Consider the following 20397-nt stretch of genomic DNA (forward strand, 5'->3'; position numbering starts at 1 on the left):
AGCCCATCACTTAACCCCTTGCCCATCACTAAACCCCCAGCCCATCACTTAACCCCTAGCCCATCACTAAACCCCTACCCCTAACTAAACCCCTAACCCATCACTTAACCCCTAACCCATCACTAAACCTCCAGCCCATCACTAAACCCCTAGCCCATCACTAAACCTCCAACCCGTAACTAAACCCACCAAACCAAACCACTCATCACCTGTTGGCCCAGTACTAGTCTGTTAACCACACCAAAAGAAGGAGGCTTCTTTCCTTCATCATCATCAGACCCTCCCCTGGTTAGGAGGACACAGAAGCCACCTAAAGCACCACCTAAAGCACCACCCATACTTAATGCTGTCCCTTTGAGTCCTCCTCTGAATGTAAGGATTTTCTGCTGAGTCATTGAATGGGTTTGCAGCTGAAGTGGGTCTCGACAGAGGGCACCACTAAGACACGCTACACACATACAGAGGGCACCACTAAGACACGCTACACACATTCAGAGGGCACCGCTAAGACACGCTACACACATACAGAGGGCACCGCTAAGACACGCTACACACATACAGAGGGCACCGCTAAGACACGCTACACACATACAGAGGGCACCGCTAAGACACGCTACACACATACAGAGGGCACCGCTAAGACACACTACACACATACAGAGGGCACCGCTAAGACACGCTACACACATACAGAGGGCACCGCTAAGACACGCTACACACATACAGAGGGCACCGCTAAGACACGCTACACACATTCAGACGGCACCGCTAAGACACGCTACACACATTCAGAGGGCACCGCTAAGACACGCTACACACATACAGAGGGCACCGCTAAGACACTTTACACACGTACAGAGGGCACCGCTAAGACACGCTACACACGTACAGAGGGCACCGCTAAGACACGCTACACACGTACAGAGGGCACCGCTAAGACACGCTACACACATACAGAGGGCACCGCTAAGACACGCTACACACATTCAGAGGGCACCGCTAAGACACGCTACACACATACAGAGGGCACCGCTAAGACACGCTACACACACACAGAGGGCACCGCTAAGACACGCTACACACATACAGAGGGCACCGCTAAGACACGCTACACACACCACTAAGGCACGCTACACGCAACGCTAAGACACACTACACACAACCTGAGGAATGCTAAGCCCTCCTCCTGAGAGGATGGTATGACCCGACCCAGTATGTGTGTGTTTATGCGTGTGTGTGTGTGTGTGCTGAGAGGATGGTACGACCTGATCCGGCATGTATGTGTGTGTGTGTGTGTGTGTGTGTGTGTGTGTGTGTGTGTGTGTGTGTGTGTGTGTGTGTGTGTGTTTGTGTGTTTGTGTGTGGGCTGAGAGGATGGTATGACCTGATCCGGCATGTACGTGTGTGTGTGTGTGTGTGTGTGTGCGTGTGTGTGTGTGTGTGTATGCGTGTGTGTGTGTGTGTGTGTGTGTGGGGGGGGGGGGCTGAGAGGATGGTACAACCTGATCCAGCATGTGTGTGTGTGTGTGTGTGTGTGTGTGTGTGTGTGTATGTGTGTGTGTGTGTGTGTGTGTGTGTGTGTGTGTGTGTGGGCTGAGAGGATAGTACGCCCCGGTCCAGCCCACATTGATTAAAGGATGTTGTGAAACACGTCCCTGGAGGAAAGCTCCACGGTGGCTACAGAGCAGCCAGAGGTAGCGTAGCCTCACAGAGCTTCACTCATCTGGCTCAGCTAACATCCTGTTCAAATGTATATCTATAATGTGATAGCTATGAACTTCAACTAATGTTATCTTTTGTGAAGCACTAGTCTTTACATTTGCATATTGAAGGGGAGCTGAAGACATCTTTTGGAGAAAACTACAGCTTTGTGCACAATGTGCATATTTATGAGACCTACGTGGACGTGATGGATAGAATAACGAGGAGGAGACGGTGTGTGTGTGTGTGTGTGTGTGTGTGTGCGTGCGTGTGTGTGTGTGTGTGTGTGTGTGCGTGTTGTTCACATACCGCATATGTATTGACATGTGTGAGAGCATACAGATTAATTGTATGCATGTTTTCTCATAACAACCACGATCAACCTTTAACTACCTATCTCTTCCCTATTGCTCCCCCTCCACCCCTCCTCCTCCTCCTCCTTCTTCTCGTCCTCCACCCCCTCATTCTCCTTGTTCACCTCCTTCCGTACTCCTCCCTCTCCTCCCCTCCTCCTCTCCTCATCCTCCCTCTCATCCTCCTCCCCCTCCTCCTCCTCCCCTCCCTCCTCCCCTTCCTCTTCCTCCTCCTCCTCCTCCTCCTCCTTCTCCTCCTCCTCCCCCTCATTCTCCTTGTTCACCTCCTTCCGTACTCCTCCCTCTCCTCCCCTCCTCCTCTCCTCATCCTCCCTCTCATCCTCCTCCCTCTCCTCCTCCTCCCTCTCCTCCTCCTCCTCCTCCTCCAGAGGGTGGCCCTCTCCTCTCTGTTCTTCATCCTGATCTCCATCACCACCTTCTGCCTGGAGACCCACGAGGCCTTCAACCCCGTCCGCAACGTCACCACGGTGGACCCAGTGGACAACGTGACGCTGACCTCCCTGGAGTCGGAGACGGTGGTGTACCTCACCTACATCGAGGGCGTGTGCGTGCTCTGGTTCACCTTCGAGTTCCTGATGCGCGTCATCTTCTGCCCCAGCAAGCTGGACTTCATCCGGAACACGCTGAACATCATCGACTTCGTGGCCATCCTGCCCTTCTACCTGGAGCTGGCCCTGAGCGGCCTGTCCTCCAAGGCCGCCAAGGACGTGCTGAGCTTCCTGCGCGTGGTGCGCTTCGTCCGCATCCTGCGCATCTTCAAGCTAACGCGCCACTTTGTGGGGCTGCGCGTTCTGGGCCACACGCTGCACGCCAGCACCAACGAGTTCCTGCTGCTCATCATCTTCATGGCGCTGGGCGTGCTGATCTTCGCCACCATGATCTACTACGCCGAGCGCCTGGGCACCGACCCCAACGACCCCGACGCGCCCGAATCGCACTTCAAGAACATCCCCATCGGCTTCTGGTGGGCGGTGGTCACCATGACCACGCTGGGCTACGGGGACATGTACCCCCAGACCTGGTCGGGCATGCTGGTGGGGGCTCTGTGCGCGCTGGCCGGGGTGCTCACCATCGCCATGCCCGTGCCCGTCATCGTCAACAACTTCGGGATGTACTACTCCCTGGCCATGGCCAAGCAGAAGCTGCCCAAGAGGAAGAACAAACACATCCCGCGGGCCCTCCAGCCCGGCTCCCCTGACTACTGCCACTCGGGCCGGACCTCGCCTCACGGCAGCCTGCGCAGCGAGCTGGCCGGGCCCCTGGAGGCAGACCCCCCCGACGTCCCCACGCCAGGTGGGTCTCTGGACGGAGATGCGATGAACACATGAATAGTCAGTTCGTTGGATTTGTGTACATAGTGGGCGTCCCTGGTGTGTTTGCATTGAAACAAGGTTTCTTTCAATGGTGGCACTGAGGCGCTGTGCCCGCGCTGGTTTGTATCATCCTCACTCCTGTGCCTCCTGTTGTCATGGCTACGGTGTCTTAGCAACACAGGGCAGAATCCTGGCCGGCCAAGGTGCGGCAGCAGGCTGTTCTGGCGGTGAAACAACCAGCGCTTTGGTCCTCTGTCGCCGCGGTAACGGACGGTCACCTCAGGGGGCGGTCCCACTGTGCCACCATTTGTTATTTATCATCCTGCGGCGCTGGCAGCCACACGTAGCGCGTAGCACGTAGCACGTAGCAATTAGCGCGTAGCAGGCAGCTGCAGTGGTCTGTGAACTAGCGTTGTGGTTCCTGTACCTTCAGCCCAAACAGACTGCAGGCTGCAGGGAGCCGGAGAACGTGACGCTGGTTGCGTAACGACCATTAACCGAGTGCTCCCCATAGATTTCACCAGCACAGGGAATGTGCAGGGGAATTACATGTGTGTAGTGTACATACACACATACCTGAATTAATATTCACACACACACACACACACACACACACACACACACACACACACACACACACACACACACACACACACACACATACACACACACACACACACACACACACAGGGCTGTCTCAGGGATTTACAATATGCATGGTACTGCTCACCACTGCTCAGTTTCCCGTCTCTCTTAAAGGAACACAGAGCCATATTTTAGGCTAAAAATATCCAAGATATATAATAGTAAAATGCATGTGTCATATTGTGATGTTAATCTAAAAACAATGTGAAAGTGCTCTCCTGGCCAGACCCCTCTGTCGGTGTGACCCCCTTTGTCGGTGTGACCCCTCTGTCGGTGTGACCCCTCTGTCGGTGTGACCCCTCTGTCGGTGTGACCCCTCTGTCGGTGTGACCCCTCTGTCGGTGTGACCCCCTTTGTCGGTGTGACCCCTCTGTCGGTGTGACCCCTCTGTCAGTGTGACCGCTCTGTTGTTGTGACCCGTGACCCCTCTGTCGGTGTGACCCCTCTGTCGGTGTGACCCCTCTGTCAGTGTGACCGCTCTGTTGTTGTGACCCGTGACCCCTCTGTTGGTGTGACCCCTCTCCAGTGGTCCCCACTCCGTACCTGAAGCTGAACGGGGAGACGTCTAAGGCGGCCCTGGCCCACGAGGACTGCCCCGACATCGACCAGGCCATGTCCACGGAGGAGGGCGCCGTCTTCAGCCCCGCCCAGGAACACGCCGACCACCCCTGCTTCCTGCTGCTCCCGGCTAGTCCCGCCTCCTCTGGGGGCAGGGCAAAGAGAGGTAGACCCCCGCGTGCACGAGGCTCCCGCACACAGGCCGCCGCTCGCTCTGCTTAACCCGTCAGAGGGAGGCTAGTCATCATTAGTGAGGGTAGTTAGGATGGACCTGCTCCGAACACGGTCGGGATCCGGTCTGACCTTGTCTGACCCGGTCTGGATCCGGTCTGGATCCGGTCTGGACCCGGCCTGGGTTTAGGTCCACTCCGTTAGGCCTCATGCCTTTGTGACTCAACCGCCTGTTTTCATTCATCTTGAAGGCTGGACACCAGGAGGAGAAGAGCAGGACAGTTCTTAGTAACATAAAGGCAGGCAGACAGACAGACAGACAGACAGACAGACAGACAGACAGACAGACAGGCAGGCAGGCAGGCAGACAGACAGGCAGGCAGGCAGGCAGGCAGGCAGGCAGGTAGGCAGACTGACCACAGGCAGTGGTCAGCTCTCAGGGAGATGCTGTTCACATATCAGCAATTGATTTTAGGATTTAAAACACAGATTGAATCCAGTTGAACGTAGGGACCCCCCACACCAGGGACAACGGCGTGTTTGTTGACACTCGTTTAGTTTAAGACCTTTACTCGCACCGTCTTATTCATCTGTTTTATTTCCCATGTATTTTATAATCTCTATTCCTGTCACTCTAGTTAACATCACCTCCACTGACTCCCCCCCCCCCCCCCCCCAGACTCCCCCCTAGCCTAACTTTGCCTTCTTTCTGTTGTTTCTTTGTGGTTGTTATTTTCCCCTCACTCCCGCCGGCCCGTGGTCTTTCTGTTCCTCTCCATGTCCTCCTCACCCCTCTCCCCCTCACTCCCTCCCCCCTCTCCCCTGGGGCTGTGGTCCTGGGTTTAGGCTCAGAGGGTCTTGAGCTCCTAGGCCCCTCCCAGCATTGCTATCCTCTGCTGCAGATCGTCTGGTTGGTCCAAGCCAAGTCCTTCATGTGATGCTGGTCGACCAATCAGACGATCGCAGCTGACCTGCAGCGGTCTAGACGGCGTCACCTGATCCAAGAGAAGTCTCAGGGCAGCTAACCCAAAAGGAAGCCCTGAAGTTCTTCTGTACTCCAGATCCAAGCTGTTCACATTCAGCTTTGCTTTTTATGTTTTAACCAATCAGATTAAGGCAACAATAAGCCTCACATCTCCCCTCTCTCTGAAGAAGAGTTAGCGTTAGCATAGCGTGCTGGGAGGCTAAGCCAGGCTAGCCCAGGTCGCTTCTCCAGGGAAGCCTTCAGCCCCCCAGCTAGGAAGGGTCTCCCCTGCAGGACCGATGTAGCACCTGCAGCCCTGGTGGACCAAGCGACCCTGAGCTCAGCTCTGACCTAGGATCAGGGGTCCTTCCGTTTTATTATCTACAGACACCAGATTTCACTCATTCACTGTTCCCCTGGGTGATGTGAGCAAGTGGATTCAGAGGGGTCGAGGCTGAAGGCCCAGTTAATCGGTTGGGGGGGGGTTCCTAGGAGTTCCACCTTTGCCTTGCCGTTTCCTCTCAGGGCCAGTACAGTGAGACCCACCAGAACTCCCTGTGGTGCTATCGACGCCGTGCAATGCAGACATTTAAAATGAGCTGATTGTCTCACCTGCTGCTTGCATATTGCATTTCATTTCATTTCTAGTACTAACACCTCATCAGCCACATAGCAAACACACACATACACACACAGAGACTCTCAGACAGAAACGTGCTATAAAGGTATCGGAGACAAAGATGGGTGGAGAGAAAGACTCTGGTAGGATGGCATCGCTGTGTTTATCTGTGTAGGCATGTGCCAGGTCTCTGCTTCCTGCATGTCACGTGATGCGACAGGTAGGAGGGAGGATGGACTGACCTCTTGTAGGCCTCCTCCGACCCTCCTCTGAGCCTTCTCCAGCTGCCAATAGACCAGCCCAGTACAAGATGGTCAAATATTTGACCAAACTTTAGTCACAGCATCATCTCGATTCTAAGGGTGAAATACCACAAATGGTGGTACACACTGGTGGTTCCACAAGCAAGTCAGTTCATTCACAATGCATTGTGGGAAAAATAAACATGACAGTGGGATAAAATAACAACCTACAACTTAAATACTCCGATACTTTGACTCCAGTAGAACCACACGGTTACTTCTGTTTCTGTTCCTGTTGTTAAACCACATGGACGCCGTCAGGACTCTGTTGGCTAGAATGTCTAGAAGATCCTCATTCATAGACTCTGCTGTCCTTTTAGAGCGCTGACCCCCTGGCATCTTCACCTTCACCACTGCCGGCTACTTTCTGTCTGGCACATTGGTACTTCCTGTTTCTGCTCTCCCTAAAGCTCTTTCAGCGCTTTTGTTGTTGCCTCAGCGTTTTGTGTCTGTTGGGGCCGAGTTACCTCTGGACGAGTCGCGTGACGCTATGTTGTCGTCACTTCTGTCTCGCTTTGTCCCCCGAGCAGTGTCCCGCTAGCCCGTCTGTCTCTCTCTCTCTGTCTGTCTCTCCGTCTGTCTCTCTCTCTGTCTCTCCGTCTGTCTCTCTGTCTGTCTCTCTGTCTCTTTCCCTGTCTCTCTGTCTCTCTCTCTCTTTCTCTGTCTCTCCGTCTGTCTCTCTCTGTCTCTCTGTCTGTCCCTCCATCTGTCTGGCCCGTCCGCCTCTCTGTCTGTCTCTCTCTCTGTCCCTCTGTCTGTCCGGCCTGTTTGTCCGTCCTTGGTTTCTCTTTCTCGGGGGGGGGGGTCTTTTCTTTGGACTCATTTGTAAGTGTGTGTTAGTGTCAGCGTTTCCCCCTGACCCCATCAAACCAGGACAAGGACATGTTCTCTTTGTGTGACAAGTCATTCTCCAATGGAGGGAAACTCTCAAGTCTGGGCGCCTTTGTCCGTCTTTCTCTTCCTTGCTCTTTGTCTCTTCACTCTGTTGTCCTTCAATTCTTCACACTTACCAGCTCCCTGTCTCTCTCTCTCTCTCTCTCTCTCTCTCTCTCTCGCTCTCTCCCTCTCTCTTTCTCTCTCTCTCTCTCTCTCTCGCTCTCTCTCTCTCTCTCTTTCTCTCTCTCTCTCTCTCTCGCTCTCTCCCTCTCTCTCCCTCTTTTCCTCTCTCTCCATCTCTCCTCTCCTATCCTGAGAATTTGACAGGCGTGGTTGATGCAGCCGTGATCTCTGTCCCCACCCCCCCCACCCCACCCCACCCTTTCCCAGATGCTTGGGATTTCGACGCTGTCCGATTTAAATACATACCGACTGAAGTTCTGCGTGTGACCTGAAGTCACGACTGGGCCAAGTCCTTCTCCCGCTCTCTCGTACCTGAAGCGAGGATAGACGCAGCCCGCCCTCCTCCAGAGACTCCTCCCACATTGGAGCGTCAACAACAGGGTGTTTAGGGTTCCTTGATGGTTCCTCCGGTCCAGATGTTCTGTGAATGTCTCTTGAGAACACGACCGTGTGAGCAGGCTCCGTCGAGTCATTACAGAAGGAAGACGGGTCAGAAGTTGGATGGTTGAGCTCCCATTCAGAAGGTCTATGAGGGAGCGCTGAACTGGTTTCAGTGTTAGTTTTGAGTGTGTTACTTCACAGCCGCAGGCGCGGGTTCTGCTGGTATCTAGCTTGTGTTGCACGGTGCACCCCCCCTTCACCATGGCACTAATGCTGTTACGATCGGTATGACCATTGCTTTTCTCTATATGAATCCTCCTTCTTTGCACACAATCCATGTAGCTATCTGATGATATGGTGTTAAGGATCAATATTGAATGAATTTAATATTTTTCTTGTTTGTTGTTTGATTCGATCTTTGTTTACTTTAATTTAATTATTTGGTTTTATACATTGTCATTCTGATCAGCAATCATGTGTTGGACAATTAGTGCAATGTCTGTCCTTTAATTTAGTCTCTCTTGTTTGTTGTAGTTTTTCATGAGGCAATTACATTGTTGTTACTACCATGGTATGAAGATGAACCAATATTTTTAAATTGATTCACTGATTTTCTTATTTATTTATAATTTATTTATGGTATTATTTTTATCCATGATTCCAATGTCAATGTAAATGATTATACAATCTATATTTTGTATAATTTTTGTATTTTTGTATTTTTGTAATCATAATTTTTTTTATCCAAAAGTATTCACAAACCACGAGCACCTCATAACGCAAAGAGCCACAACGATGTGCTCTGAACTGAAAAGCTAAAGATCTCTCACAGTATTGGAAATCAAACATATGCATATTGATATGCAACGTGGAACTGAAAGAAAACAAATACGAGACCAAAGACCGTCCTGAAATATGCATGAAATAAACTGTTTGTACAAAAGTAGGATTTCTGCTTCTTTTTGTTAGTTTAACGAAAGAATCATGCAACTTGAATGCCCCTCCTTCTCCCTCTTTTGAGCTTCTTTGTTTCTTAGCAACCTGTGAGATGACCTTTGACCTTTGGCTCTGAGGTGAAAGGTCGTAGCAGGATCCCGGCGACCAACCAGGGCTGCATGGCGGAATGCATCTGCAGCATGGGCCGATGATGATGATGATGATGATATTTACTGACTCATTCCACCGAGGGAAACGCAGGTTCATGCATGCTTTGCCAGAGCATTCTCCGTAAGATGTTTGGCACTCGCCACCACCTCCACCCCCACACCTTCACCCCCCCAGCCGTAGGACCTCCGTCAGACACCTTCACGTTTGCAGGCTTGTTATATGGGACAAGTTCCCCCACAGCAACCTGAGATGGAGGCGGAGAACAATCAGGAGCAACATCTGTAGTTCTGCATGGACACGTTTCAGAGGACACCTCACACACATTCACATGCCAACCTCAGCTCCATGCTTTATCTGGGTCAGAGATACTATGCTGTGTACTATATGTTTACTATTTGTAACTCTAGTTCTGTTTGACCATGAAGTAAGATCAGTCAGATCATATATCATCATATACCCAGCATGTTGTGGCTCAGGTCCCATCGCTCACTGAGGGCTGACCTCTCCTCTCCTCCTCTCCTCCTCTACTCCTCTCCCCCTCTCCCCCTCTCCCCCTCCCCCTCTCCCCTGCTCCTCTCCTCCCCCCCTCCCCCTCTCCTCCTCTCCTCCCCTCCTCTCCTCCTCTCCCCCTCTCCTTCTCGCCCTCTCCCCTCCTCCTCTCGCCCTCCTCTCCTCCTCTCCTCCTCTACTCCTCTCCCCCTCTCCCCCTCCCCCTCTCCCCTGCTCCTCTCCTCCTCTCCTCCCCCCCTCTCCCCCTCTCCTCCTCTCCTCGCCTCCTCTCCTCCTCTCCCCCTCTCCTTCTCCCCCTCTCCGATCCTCCTCTCGCCCTCCTCTCCTCCTCTCCTCCTCTCCTCCCCGCGTCCTCTCTCCCCCTCTCCTCCTGTCCTCCTCTCCTCCCCTCCTCCCCTCCTCCTCTCCTCCCCTCCTCCCTTCTCCTCTCCACCTCTCCTCCTCTCCTCCCCCAGGCTCTAAGCGGCGGGGGCGGACCAAACGGGAGAAGCAGTCGGTGTGTGTGATGAACCAGGGCGTGCCCACCACCCTCTGTCGCGGCCACACCCTGCCCTCCCCCCCTCCCAAAGCGCCGTAGGGAGGGCATGAAGTAAGTCTGGGGGGGCAACGGACCCCGTAGGAGCCCCCCCCTGTGGGTCTCACCCTGTGTGTGTGTGTCCGTCGCTGTGTGCCATTTAAAACTCATTTGCATAACGGGGCAAGAGGCCGTGCGCCGAACAAAAATGAAATATGAATCTGGACAAATAGGGATTTACAATACTAATATGGATGATATTCAAGCATCGGTAAAAGATATAAGCAAAGACTGACAGAGTGTTACTGCTGGCCTGGGCCATGTTGCTCACACTAGTGTGTAACGGCCGGACACATGGAGGTGTGTATGTGGGGGTGCAGATGGAATTCTGTTTGTGTGTGTGAGTGCCTTTGTTTGTGTGCGTTTGTGTTTGCATGGGTGTGAATGTGTTTGTGTGTGGGTGTCTATGGGTTAATATGTGTGTATGCGTGTGCACGTACGTGAATGTGTGTACACAATCAACCCTCAAGCTCCATCTCTGCCCGGACGCTGTGTCTGTCCTCGTTGTGAGAGGCCGAGTGTGATGTTCCATCCTGTCTGTTGGCATGGAGCCGGCCCTCCAGTACCTCCTGTGGAACGCAGCCGGCACGCCGTTGGCTAGCTCTTCTAAAACAAGGGGATATAGGGGCCTGGGGGAGGAGCGCTATGATTGATCGGTTTCAGGGTAGCATGGGGTCTTTTTGAAACTATCACAATGTATGCGTCGATAGACTTTCTGTATTAGCATGGTTATTTATAAATTATGTACATTTATACTTTACACAAAATGTAATATTTACATTTTTTTAGAAGAATGTCACCTCTGTGTTTGTTTTGTAAGTGTCCTATGTCCCCCACTAGACGTAGGATTGAAGGACCAGCTGTTCAGCGAGTATGTTGTGCCATATTCAATCTTTACCCACGAGGAGAAGCTGCTCTGACCAGATGCCTATCAGGCAGTCCTTGAGATGGTCAGGGTGGACTCTCCTCTCTCATGTGCATGATGTCAGGTGATGTGTCTATGCAAGGTATGATTCATGAGTTAGCTTTAAGAAGTGAGTGTTTGAGTGTTCTTGAATTGCATTACTGCTTGATCTGACTGAGAACACTTCACATTGGAGCCAGAGGCAAGATGCCCCCGGAGGAGTCTAGGGCTAACAGCAATATCACCACAAACAAGGTTTTTATATGACCTATTTAATATGGATTCATATTTTCATGAATTAACATTTGGTATTACTGGTAAGGGCAGGTTTGCTTTTTTGTAGCTCTTTATCGACCTATCTTTCTGTCGATCTACCTAGTTATCTATCTTTCAATCGATCTAACAATCTATCCATCTACCTTTCTATCAATATTTCTATCTATCTATCTATCTATCTATCTATCTATCTATCTATCTATCTATCTATCTATCTATCTATCTATCTATCTATCTATCTATCTATCTATCTATCTATCTATCTAGCGATACTAATCTCCACTTTTCTCTTAAATTATAATTTCTAGTTTAATTTTCTTTTCCCTGAAGAAGCCCGATCACATCTGTTGAAACAAAAGAATCACGGACGCATGTCTGGTTATGATTGTTGAGGCAATTGTGTCTCATTTATTTTGTGTGTTGTAGTTTTAAACAATTGAAATGAAAAATAAAGTATGCATCTATATTGTTGTTTTTACATGTTGTCCTCTATTCTGTGACCCCCTACCTAAGGATAAGTGTTACCTCCTAAATACTCGTAGATCGTGAAGGTGAGGTGTGCTTGTTCAACTCGCTGGACCCTCTCTCTCCTAGCAGACACTTGAGGAGAAATGTCCCGGCCAACAGCAGTATCAGGTCTAATGCTGAGGACAAAAGAAGGTTTCACTAGGATGCTGGCATTTAGGATCATGATGCCAGTCCTGTCCTTTAAGGTGTGTGTATGTGAGAGAGAGGGAGAGAGAGGGAGAGAGAGAGGGAAAGAGAGAGAGAGAGAGAGAGAGAGAGAGAGAGAGAGAGAGAGAGAGAGGCGAAGGGAGACAGAGGGAGAAAAGAAAAGAGGGAAGAGGTAAGAAAGGAGGCATGAAAGAAAGTTTTTATCACTAAGAGTTGGTGTAGCAGCCACCTAGTTTCGTCAGGTTACCATGACTATACACTGAGCCAAGGACGACGATTCAGAGGACCCACTAGCCAGTGCCTCATTTATTTATCTATCTATCTATCTATCTATCTATCTATCTATCTATCTATCTATCTATCTATCTATCTATCTATCTATCTATCTATCTATCTATCTATCTATCTATCTATTTATTTATTATTAAGTTGCTTGCTTATTAAATTATTTTTATTTATATATATTTTGGACTTTATATATGTATTTATAGATAATTTATATATATGTATTTATTTATTTACTTATGTATTGATTAATTTATTTATTTATCGATTTATTTATTTATTTTTTCATCTCAGAGTTATTTAAAACTCTTATGAATGGACTGGATTCTGGTAAAATGGCCTGCTTGGAGGATTATAGGATTAATGATTATATTAGTGTAAAATAAAGTAAGATGGACATCACGTTATGGACATTACAGGACATGATGTTGGAGAACAGCTGCTTTGGAATAGTTTAATAGACAGGAAGGTGAATAAAGCAAGAAGCTTCTACAACAGCATTATAACTACAAAATGTGGTTTCACGTTGGCCTAAACTTTGTAGGTCTATAGAACATTACATGCTAAGATACAGATGATATGCAAAGACACATTACAGAAGCTACTCTATGAAGCCCAGTTACCATAACTACCTTCTGATGCTCAACAAACTGAAGCTCTAAAATCAAAAGGGACACCAGCATCAAGCTGTTGTGTTTATATTCTCATCATCTTCTCATCCAACACGTTCACCGGTACAACGACAATCACAACACTCATCTCACACCAGCCACCAGGACACGCCTCCCAGCCCCATGACCCCACCCACACCCACCTCCTGACCCGCCCCCTACCTCCATGACCACGCCCGTGACGTAACCCACCCCCATGACCCCTTAACCCCACCCCTCCTTAGACCCCGCCCCTCCTCAGACCCCGCCCACCTCCATGACCCCGCAAAACCCCCTTAACCCTGACCAACCAACTGACCCCGCCCCCCTCAGACCCCTTCAGACCCCGTGGTGCACGGTGAGGCGGTTCAAGGCGTCGCCCACGATGTCCAGCTCGTGCCGGAGGTCCTCCACCACGGAGGTGATGCTGCTGGTGTCCTTCAGCACATCCACGCTCTGCGTGTACGGGTTGTAGCGCACCGTGAACGGCCGCCGGATCGTCTTGGCGAACTCCCTAAGGAGACACATTAACATTAACATTTACGTTTACATAAACAATTACACATAGGGCGTTTAGCAGACGCTTTTATCCAAAGCTACTTACAATAAGTCCATTTGTCAGAAGAAAGAGAAACAATAATATATCAGTGTCAGTCAGTGAGGATGTTCATAGAACCAAGTGCTAAGCACTAACAATCACTAGGTTAACCCATTCCCTGTATACAACAGAGATAGCTAGGATAAGATGATACACAATGCTAAGTACTATTTTATGTAACATACAATAAGTGCGTACATTAAGTGCCAGACATGGGACCATATGGGAGAGACGTTGTTTAATTCTTTCTGAACACAAGATCTAGTATATTGGAAACAAGAGGGCGTGTTTGGATCAAACCGGATCTTCATCAGGTGCTGGCTGAGATCTATTGGGATCAAAACACTGTTCTCCCTTTGATTGGTTGATCAAAACACTGATCTTCTTCTGATTGGTTATTCTAAAGTCCTTGGTAGGAGCAGCAGGCTACGGACTCTCCTGGGTCTACCTCACATGACCTTCACTAGGACAGTGAGGTGAAGGTCATTCTGAGTTCTTCAGGGTGTCGTGGTTTCACCACCGTCTGGACAGCGCGCTGCTCACCTCATCTTAGCTTTGGCCTCCTCAAAGCTCTCGGACACAAAGTACACGTCTTGGAAGGTAGTGATGATGCACTCCTGGTTGCAGGTCACTGCAGGGTCGAAGGTCAGGATGTGAGCGTTTCCAGAGAGCGCATGCTGAGGCAGAAACAGAGTCCACCCCGACAGGTTAACATCCATTACACACTTATTACATTAGTGTATTATAATAAATGTGGGCTCAGTCTTATATTTATATCTTGAAATGAAAAGTTGTTCATTTACCCTTTTTCAGTGTCTTAAAGTAATTATTATATATTTGTTTCTTTCTCCATTATTGTACTATAATGATGGGGAGTTAAACAATACAGATGCTTAATCATAATGTACCAAACTCAACCTCAACTGCACATCAGCTTCAGCTGCCTTTGTTTTATCCTGAGGCCCTCGTCAACCTTTAGAGGGCAGCAGACACCCTTCTGTTCACTGCTGTGTGCGGTGCTCTGTACACCCAGTGTGTTCACTGCTGTGTGCGGTGCTCTGTACACCCAGTGTGTTCACTGGTGTGTTCAGAGCCTCAGACGCCCAGTCTGCTCACTGGTTGAGGCGGTGCTCTGCGCTCTCTGGTCTGAGTCTCAGACGGCTCACCTTCAGCTCGCTGATGGAGGACAGCAGGCCGGCGCCGTACGCCCTCAGCCTGCCTTCCTGTTTACAGAGACCGAACTCCACGGTGAAGAAGTAACACTGCAGGAGAGAGAGGAGGGGGTCACAGGACACAAGTTATTGACTGAGGAGGAAGGGGAAGGAGGCGTGGGTTTAGTCGCAGGTCATTTAGCACAAGGTTTCATGCAAGGCTCCTTAGCCGTCAAGAACAGTTCGTTAAAGTGTGCAGTGTACAGTTTATGAGAGTATACATTTTATTAGAGTGTACAGTGTAGAAAGAGTGTACAGTGTATCAGAGTGTACAGTGTAGAAAGAGTGTACAGTGTATCAGAGTGTACAGTGTATAAAGAGTGTACAGTTTAAAATAAGTGCACACTTAACGATAACTACAGTGTAAAGAGTCTAGCGTTTAAACTGTGTAAAATCACTCATTCGGGCATAGTGTACACTTTAGACTGAGTGTGCAGTGAACAAAGTGTATAAAGTGTTTAGGATAGTGAGACGTGACGACAGTGCAAAGTGAACCATGAGTGTACAGTAACCAAAGAGTGGAGAGTGCTCAGAATATGTGTGAGTGCACAGTGGAAAGTGACCAATGAGGGGACAGTGTTAAGGACAGTGTGCAGTTAAGACAGTGGAAAGTGACCAATGAGGGGACAGTGTTAAAGACAGTGTGCAGTTAAGACAGTGTAAAGTGACCAATGAGTGGACAGTGAGTGATGTCATCAGTGGGGGGTCTGCACCGTGGCCAGTTTCTGCACAGCCTCGTCAGAGGCCCCCAGTGAGGCCAGTCCGATCTCCTGGGAGAACTGGGCGAAGCTCGGCTCGGCCAGCAGGGGGACGTGGCCCAGCAGCTCATGGCACGTGTCTCTGTGGGCAGACACACACACGGCACGCACACGCACACAAAAACACACACACACACACACACACAGACACACAGACACACACACACACACACACACACACACACACACACACACACACACACACACACACACGCACACACATGCACACACGTACACGCACACAGACACAGACACACACACACACACGTACACGCAAACACACATTCAAAACTTGAAATTGGTATCTGTGTGAACCTGTAAGGCAGCGGTCGGCAACCCTAGGCATGTGTGCCACCACTGGCACGGGGCAGCATAATCATTGGCACACTTAAAAAAAAAAAAAAAAAAAAAAACTTTTTTATTTTTCTTTTATTATTATTATTAAAAAAACACAGCACAATGCGTCAGCATAATCATTACTACCGACTTTTTTTGCACTTTATTCTGTTTTGGGCATTTCCTCCCAGTGCAAATATGTTTAGATTAGTTACAGAAACCAGTGTTCTGAAATGGGATCAAATGTTGATGCATGATTGTGGACTATACGGAAATAGTACAATTCCAGGTCTTCTGGAAATGTTTTTGGTCGCTGTGTCATAGTTGAGCTTAATTTTTAATATATTGTTGCTTAAGGCACACTCATTAACGAGAAAATGTAAAACTGGCACTGCAAGTGGAAAAGGTTGCTGGCCCCTGCTGTAAGGTAATCAATAATCAGAATAAGTTGTGTGTGGTGTATATCTGTATGTGTGTGTATCAGGTGTGTATATGTGTGTGTCCTCCCTGTGCGGGTGTGTACTCACGGCTCCGGGGTGTACAGGGGATCCGAGCTGTGCCGGACGTACTGGGTACAGTGGAAGACCCTGAAGGCCAGGCCGGCCAGGAAGTCCCTGGGGGAGAGGTACCCCGCCACCGGCCGGATGGTGAACCCCGAGCGCTCTGGGGCACGGGACACGGACACACACGTCAACAAAGCACACATATTAACACGGACCCACACGCTTAAACACAGACACACACGTCAACACAGACGCACACATGTATACACACACAGGCGCACACACGTCAACACATACAGATGCACACGCTTAAACAAAGACGCACGCACGTCAACACAGACAGACGCACACGTCAACACAGACACATACGCGTGAACACAGACGCACACATCAACACGGACGCACACGCCAACACACACAGCGCACACGCGTCAACACACAGCGCAGAAAGGTCACGACAGACGCACACAGCGCATACAACTCAACACACGCAGCACACACACAGGGGCAGACATCACGGCCCACTCAGACACACACACCTCAACACTCTCAGACACACGCACGTAAACAGACACACCCACGTAAACACACACAGACACATTCATGTAAACACACACAGATGCATTCGCATAAACACACAGCAGACACACACGTCAACACACAGAGACACATACACACGTCAACACACAGCAAACACACGTCAATACACAGAGACACACACACGTCAACAGTAACACACACAGCGCACACACAGGGGCCGGCATCACAGGCCTGAACAGAAACACACACAATATTCTCACACCCATAGAGAACAGGAACCACTGTTTGTTTGTTTGTTTTATGTTTCTATTTTGTAATACCAGTCACAATTTTGCATATTAAATTTAAAAATAAATGTACCCAACATATATATATATATATATATATATATATATATATATATGTATATATGTATATGTTTATGAAAACAAGTCTAAATCCTTGTGCTCTGGACTGTCTATTTATCGGTATGAACTTCCCAGCCGTACCCTTGAGGAAACGGGAGATGTCCTCCAGCTGGGGGATGTTGTCCTCCCTGTAGTTGCAGTACTTGGTCAGCAGGGGGAGGTTCTTCAGGTACTCTCTGCAGGCGTGGCTGGGGTACAGTTTGTTGAGCTCCCTGAACACCACCCCCCACGTCCGCACCTCCTCCTCCGTGAACTCGATGCGCGGGATCGGTTCTCCGCTGGAACGGGAACACGAGTGTTCAAATAAAACAGGACTTAAGTGGAAAGAAGGAATATGATAGTAGAGTGCTAGCTGGTAACGTGTACCCTGATACCAACAAGTGTTATTGATTATTTTATGTGTTATTTCACATATTGTACATTTCCCACTGATGCTGGCTGAAGGTTAGCTACTTACTGTTTGTAGCACATGGCCAGATCAGCGAAAAATTTTCGTCGCTGACGATACAGATTGTCTTTGAAACCCTGTGAAAGAAAAATCCCAAAAGTCACTCGTTAATTGTAATGAGGCAGGGTAGGTATTAAGGGTAAGGAAGGGTGTAGATGGTGGAGCCACCCTCCGAGCCCCTCCACATGGAGGTACGTACCGGGTGGTCTGCGTCCAGCTCTGATCCGTACATCAGCACTCTGTTGGCACACAGATCCAGATCGGAGATCTTCTGGGGGAACCAGGGGATGTCTTCTGTTTCTGAAACCGGGTGTAGTACAGTGTTTAGAACGGTGTGTATTGCAGTGTGTATTGTAGTGCATATCATAATGCCTATCACAGTGTGTAGAAGTGTGTATTACAGTGTGTACTACAATGTTTAGTATGGTGTGTATCGCAGTGTGCATTGTAGTGTTTAAGACAGTGTGTATCAGTGTTTAGTCCACTGTGTATGGAGGTGTGCCTCGCAGTGTGTAGTCCAGTGTGTATCACAGTGTGTAGTTCAGTGTGTATTACCACGGTGACCACTGTGTTTGGAGACATTAAGGCATTTATCGTAAACAATGATTTGGCCTTGTCTCAAACTCATCAGCCTTTCCTGAGCCAGGCGGTCTGAGGTCGATAACAGGGTGAATTCACGGTATTTTTTACCTTCCTCCAGCACGCCGCTTTCGTCCGGCAGGTCCATGTCAACAATGTTGGTGTGTTTCCGCAGTAAGTGGGTCAGCTCCTTGAGCTGCTCATTGTTGCTGTCGCAATCCACAAAGATCTCAAAGTCTGAATTCCTGCGCTTGGATTTGCGGGACTCGATGTGGACCAGGTTGACGTGTTTGTCCTGCACAGATGTGACACAAAACATGCATGTAGCGGCAGCCTGGGGCCGGGGTACGGCGGAGCGGCTGACAGATATGAGTGACGACGGCTCGACTCCGGGGGATTGTCACATGGAGTTGGAGGAGATGGAATGGATGAGTTTAACATTTGCGTAATTACTTGGAACAGTTTGAGCGCCTTCACCAGGCCCCCGACCTCGTTCTTCAGGGAGAACACGATGGCTGCCCGACCCTTGGCGGAGCCATTGGGGCAGCCGGGGGAGGGGCTCCGCGTCTTGTTGTCTTTGTTTTCCTCGATTTTACCGAACGTCACTTTGTTTATCTGGGAGAGAGAAACGGGTTTAGGCCGTACACAGGATGAAGGTGTCAGAAACAGATCAGATGCACGGTTTTCATATAAAGAAAGGAAAACAGACAAGGGGATAACTAGATCGGGTTCTTACTCGATCAATGCAAAGATGACCTTTTCCATTATATAAAACAATCATCATAATATCTTAATATATCATTTTTTTATATATATTTGTAGGATCTTTTCATGTCATTGTGAGGAGGACAGTGGGTCAAAGAAGAGAGGGAGTTACTAATAGCATCAGACCACCGGTGACATCGAACCCGGGTCGCTACGAGACCCATCACCTCCGTGGTCTGAGCCCACAGCCACCGTCACTAACACACGACCAGACCCTCTTACACCTCAAGTTATTCAAATAGAAAATAAGCATGCAGCTCTCCGCTCCCCACGGCCAGGAGTGGAACCACGTGACCCTAATCCCCTCTGAAGAACGGCTTTCCAGCCCCCCGGTCGTGCGAGCCCCAGGGTGCTTGACCCGCGAGCCCCCGGGGTCTGCGCGTGCCTCCTCAGGCCGGTTCCTCTCCTGCGTGGACCGAGGTGTGCGCAGCCATCTCATTGAAGAAGGAGGCAGCTTTAATGATAGTGTCCCTCTAATCCCGGTGGCTGACGAGGGATTAGACCTGGGTCTTAGCAACAACACCTGGGCTGCATTCCGTTCTCAGCCGGTTGACGTACACGATGTCTGACGTGAACCATGAGGGTTTCGATCAATGGACGGCATTTTTATGGAAATGAATTTGCAAACATTTTTGATCAGTTCCTTCTTGCATTTTATGTTAAAAAAAATTTGCATAGTCAAAGGGATGTGATTGTTATGCATAATTTACACAACAATACATACATTTCAGGGATGAATAGTGTTTGGTAACCTATTTCACCGAGCAAAATGATTATTGGATGTACCCTCATCCAGATTTAGGTGGCTCAGCCTGTGAGTCACACACGGACGTCCACAGCCCGGCTGGTGCAATGAAACAACAGACCGGCCACTATAGTCATCAGTCTTCAACCACGGGTACCACTCCAAAAGAGTGACCAAGTAAAAATCACTCCTCACATGATCTGATTTCAAACAAGAAGAGAATAAACCAAGAACATGACTCAATCATTTTGTCCCTAATTCCATTTAGTCCCCGTGTGTCCAGGGGTCAGAGTGGAGTCCTAAAGGAACCAAACACCTGCCCCGAGGCCCCCCGGCTCCTCACCTCGTTGTGGCTCTGCTTGTCTTCGTACCCCGTGTTCACAGAGTCGAAGGACCGGCCCCGCCGGGGCAGGGGCCCCTCCGGCTTCTGAGGGAACAT

General features: G+C 49.5%; 2 protein-coding genes across 2 annotated transcripts in view; one reads left to right on the forward strand and one right to left on the reverse strand.

Moving 5' to 3' along the window:
- The window catches only part of LOC307075484 (voltage-gated potassium channel KCNC1-like), a gene marked incomplete at both ends in the record, with an annotated part of 12711 nt that extends 2430 nt beyond the window's left edge, over positions 1-10281 (forward strand). The window contains 3 exons of the mRNA XM_079736088.1: positions 2444-3368; positions 4560-4757; positions 10160-10281. Coding sequence (XP_079592214.1) covers positions 2444-3368; positions 4560-4757; positions 10160-10281 — 1245 coding nt within the window. The remainder of the gene's footprint in view (positions 1-2443; positions 3369-4559; positions 4758-10159) is intronic.
- A 3126-nt stretch (positions 10282-13407) lies between these two features.
- Positions 13408-20397, reverse strand: LOC307076391 (tryptophan 5-hydroxylase 1-like; the record flags this gene model as incomplete). Its single annotated transcript, XM_079737380.1, has 11 exons — positions 13408-13582; positions 14210-14343; positions 14833-14928; positions 15591-15717; positions 16499-16634; positions 17503-17699; positions 17879-17946; positions 18069-18169; positions 18560-18743; positions 18902-19063; positions 20302-20397. 11 exons carry the CDS (start codon positions 20395-20397, stop codon positions 13408-13410), a joined length of 1476 nt encoding a protein of 491 aa, XP_079593506.1.

The sequence above is a fragment of the Pollachius pollachius genome (assembly GCF_949987615.1).
Source record: "Pollachius pollachius genome assembly, chromosome: 5".
Lineage (NCBI taxonomy): Eukaryota > Metazoa > Chordata > Actinopteri > Gadiformes > Gadidae > Pollachius > Pollachius pollachius.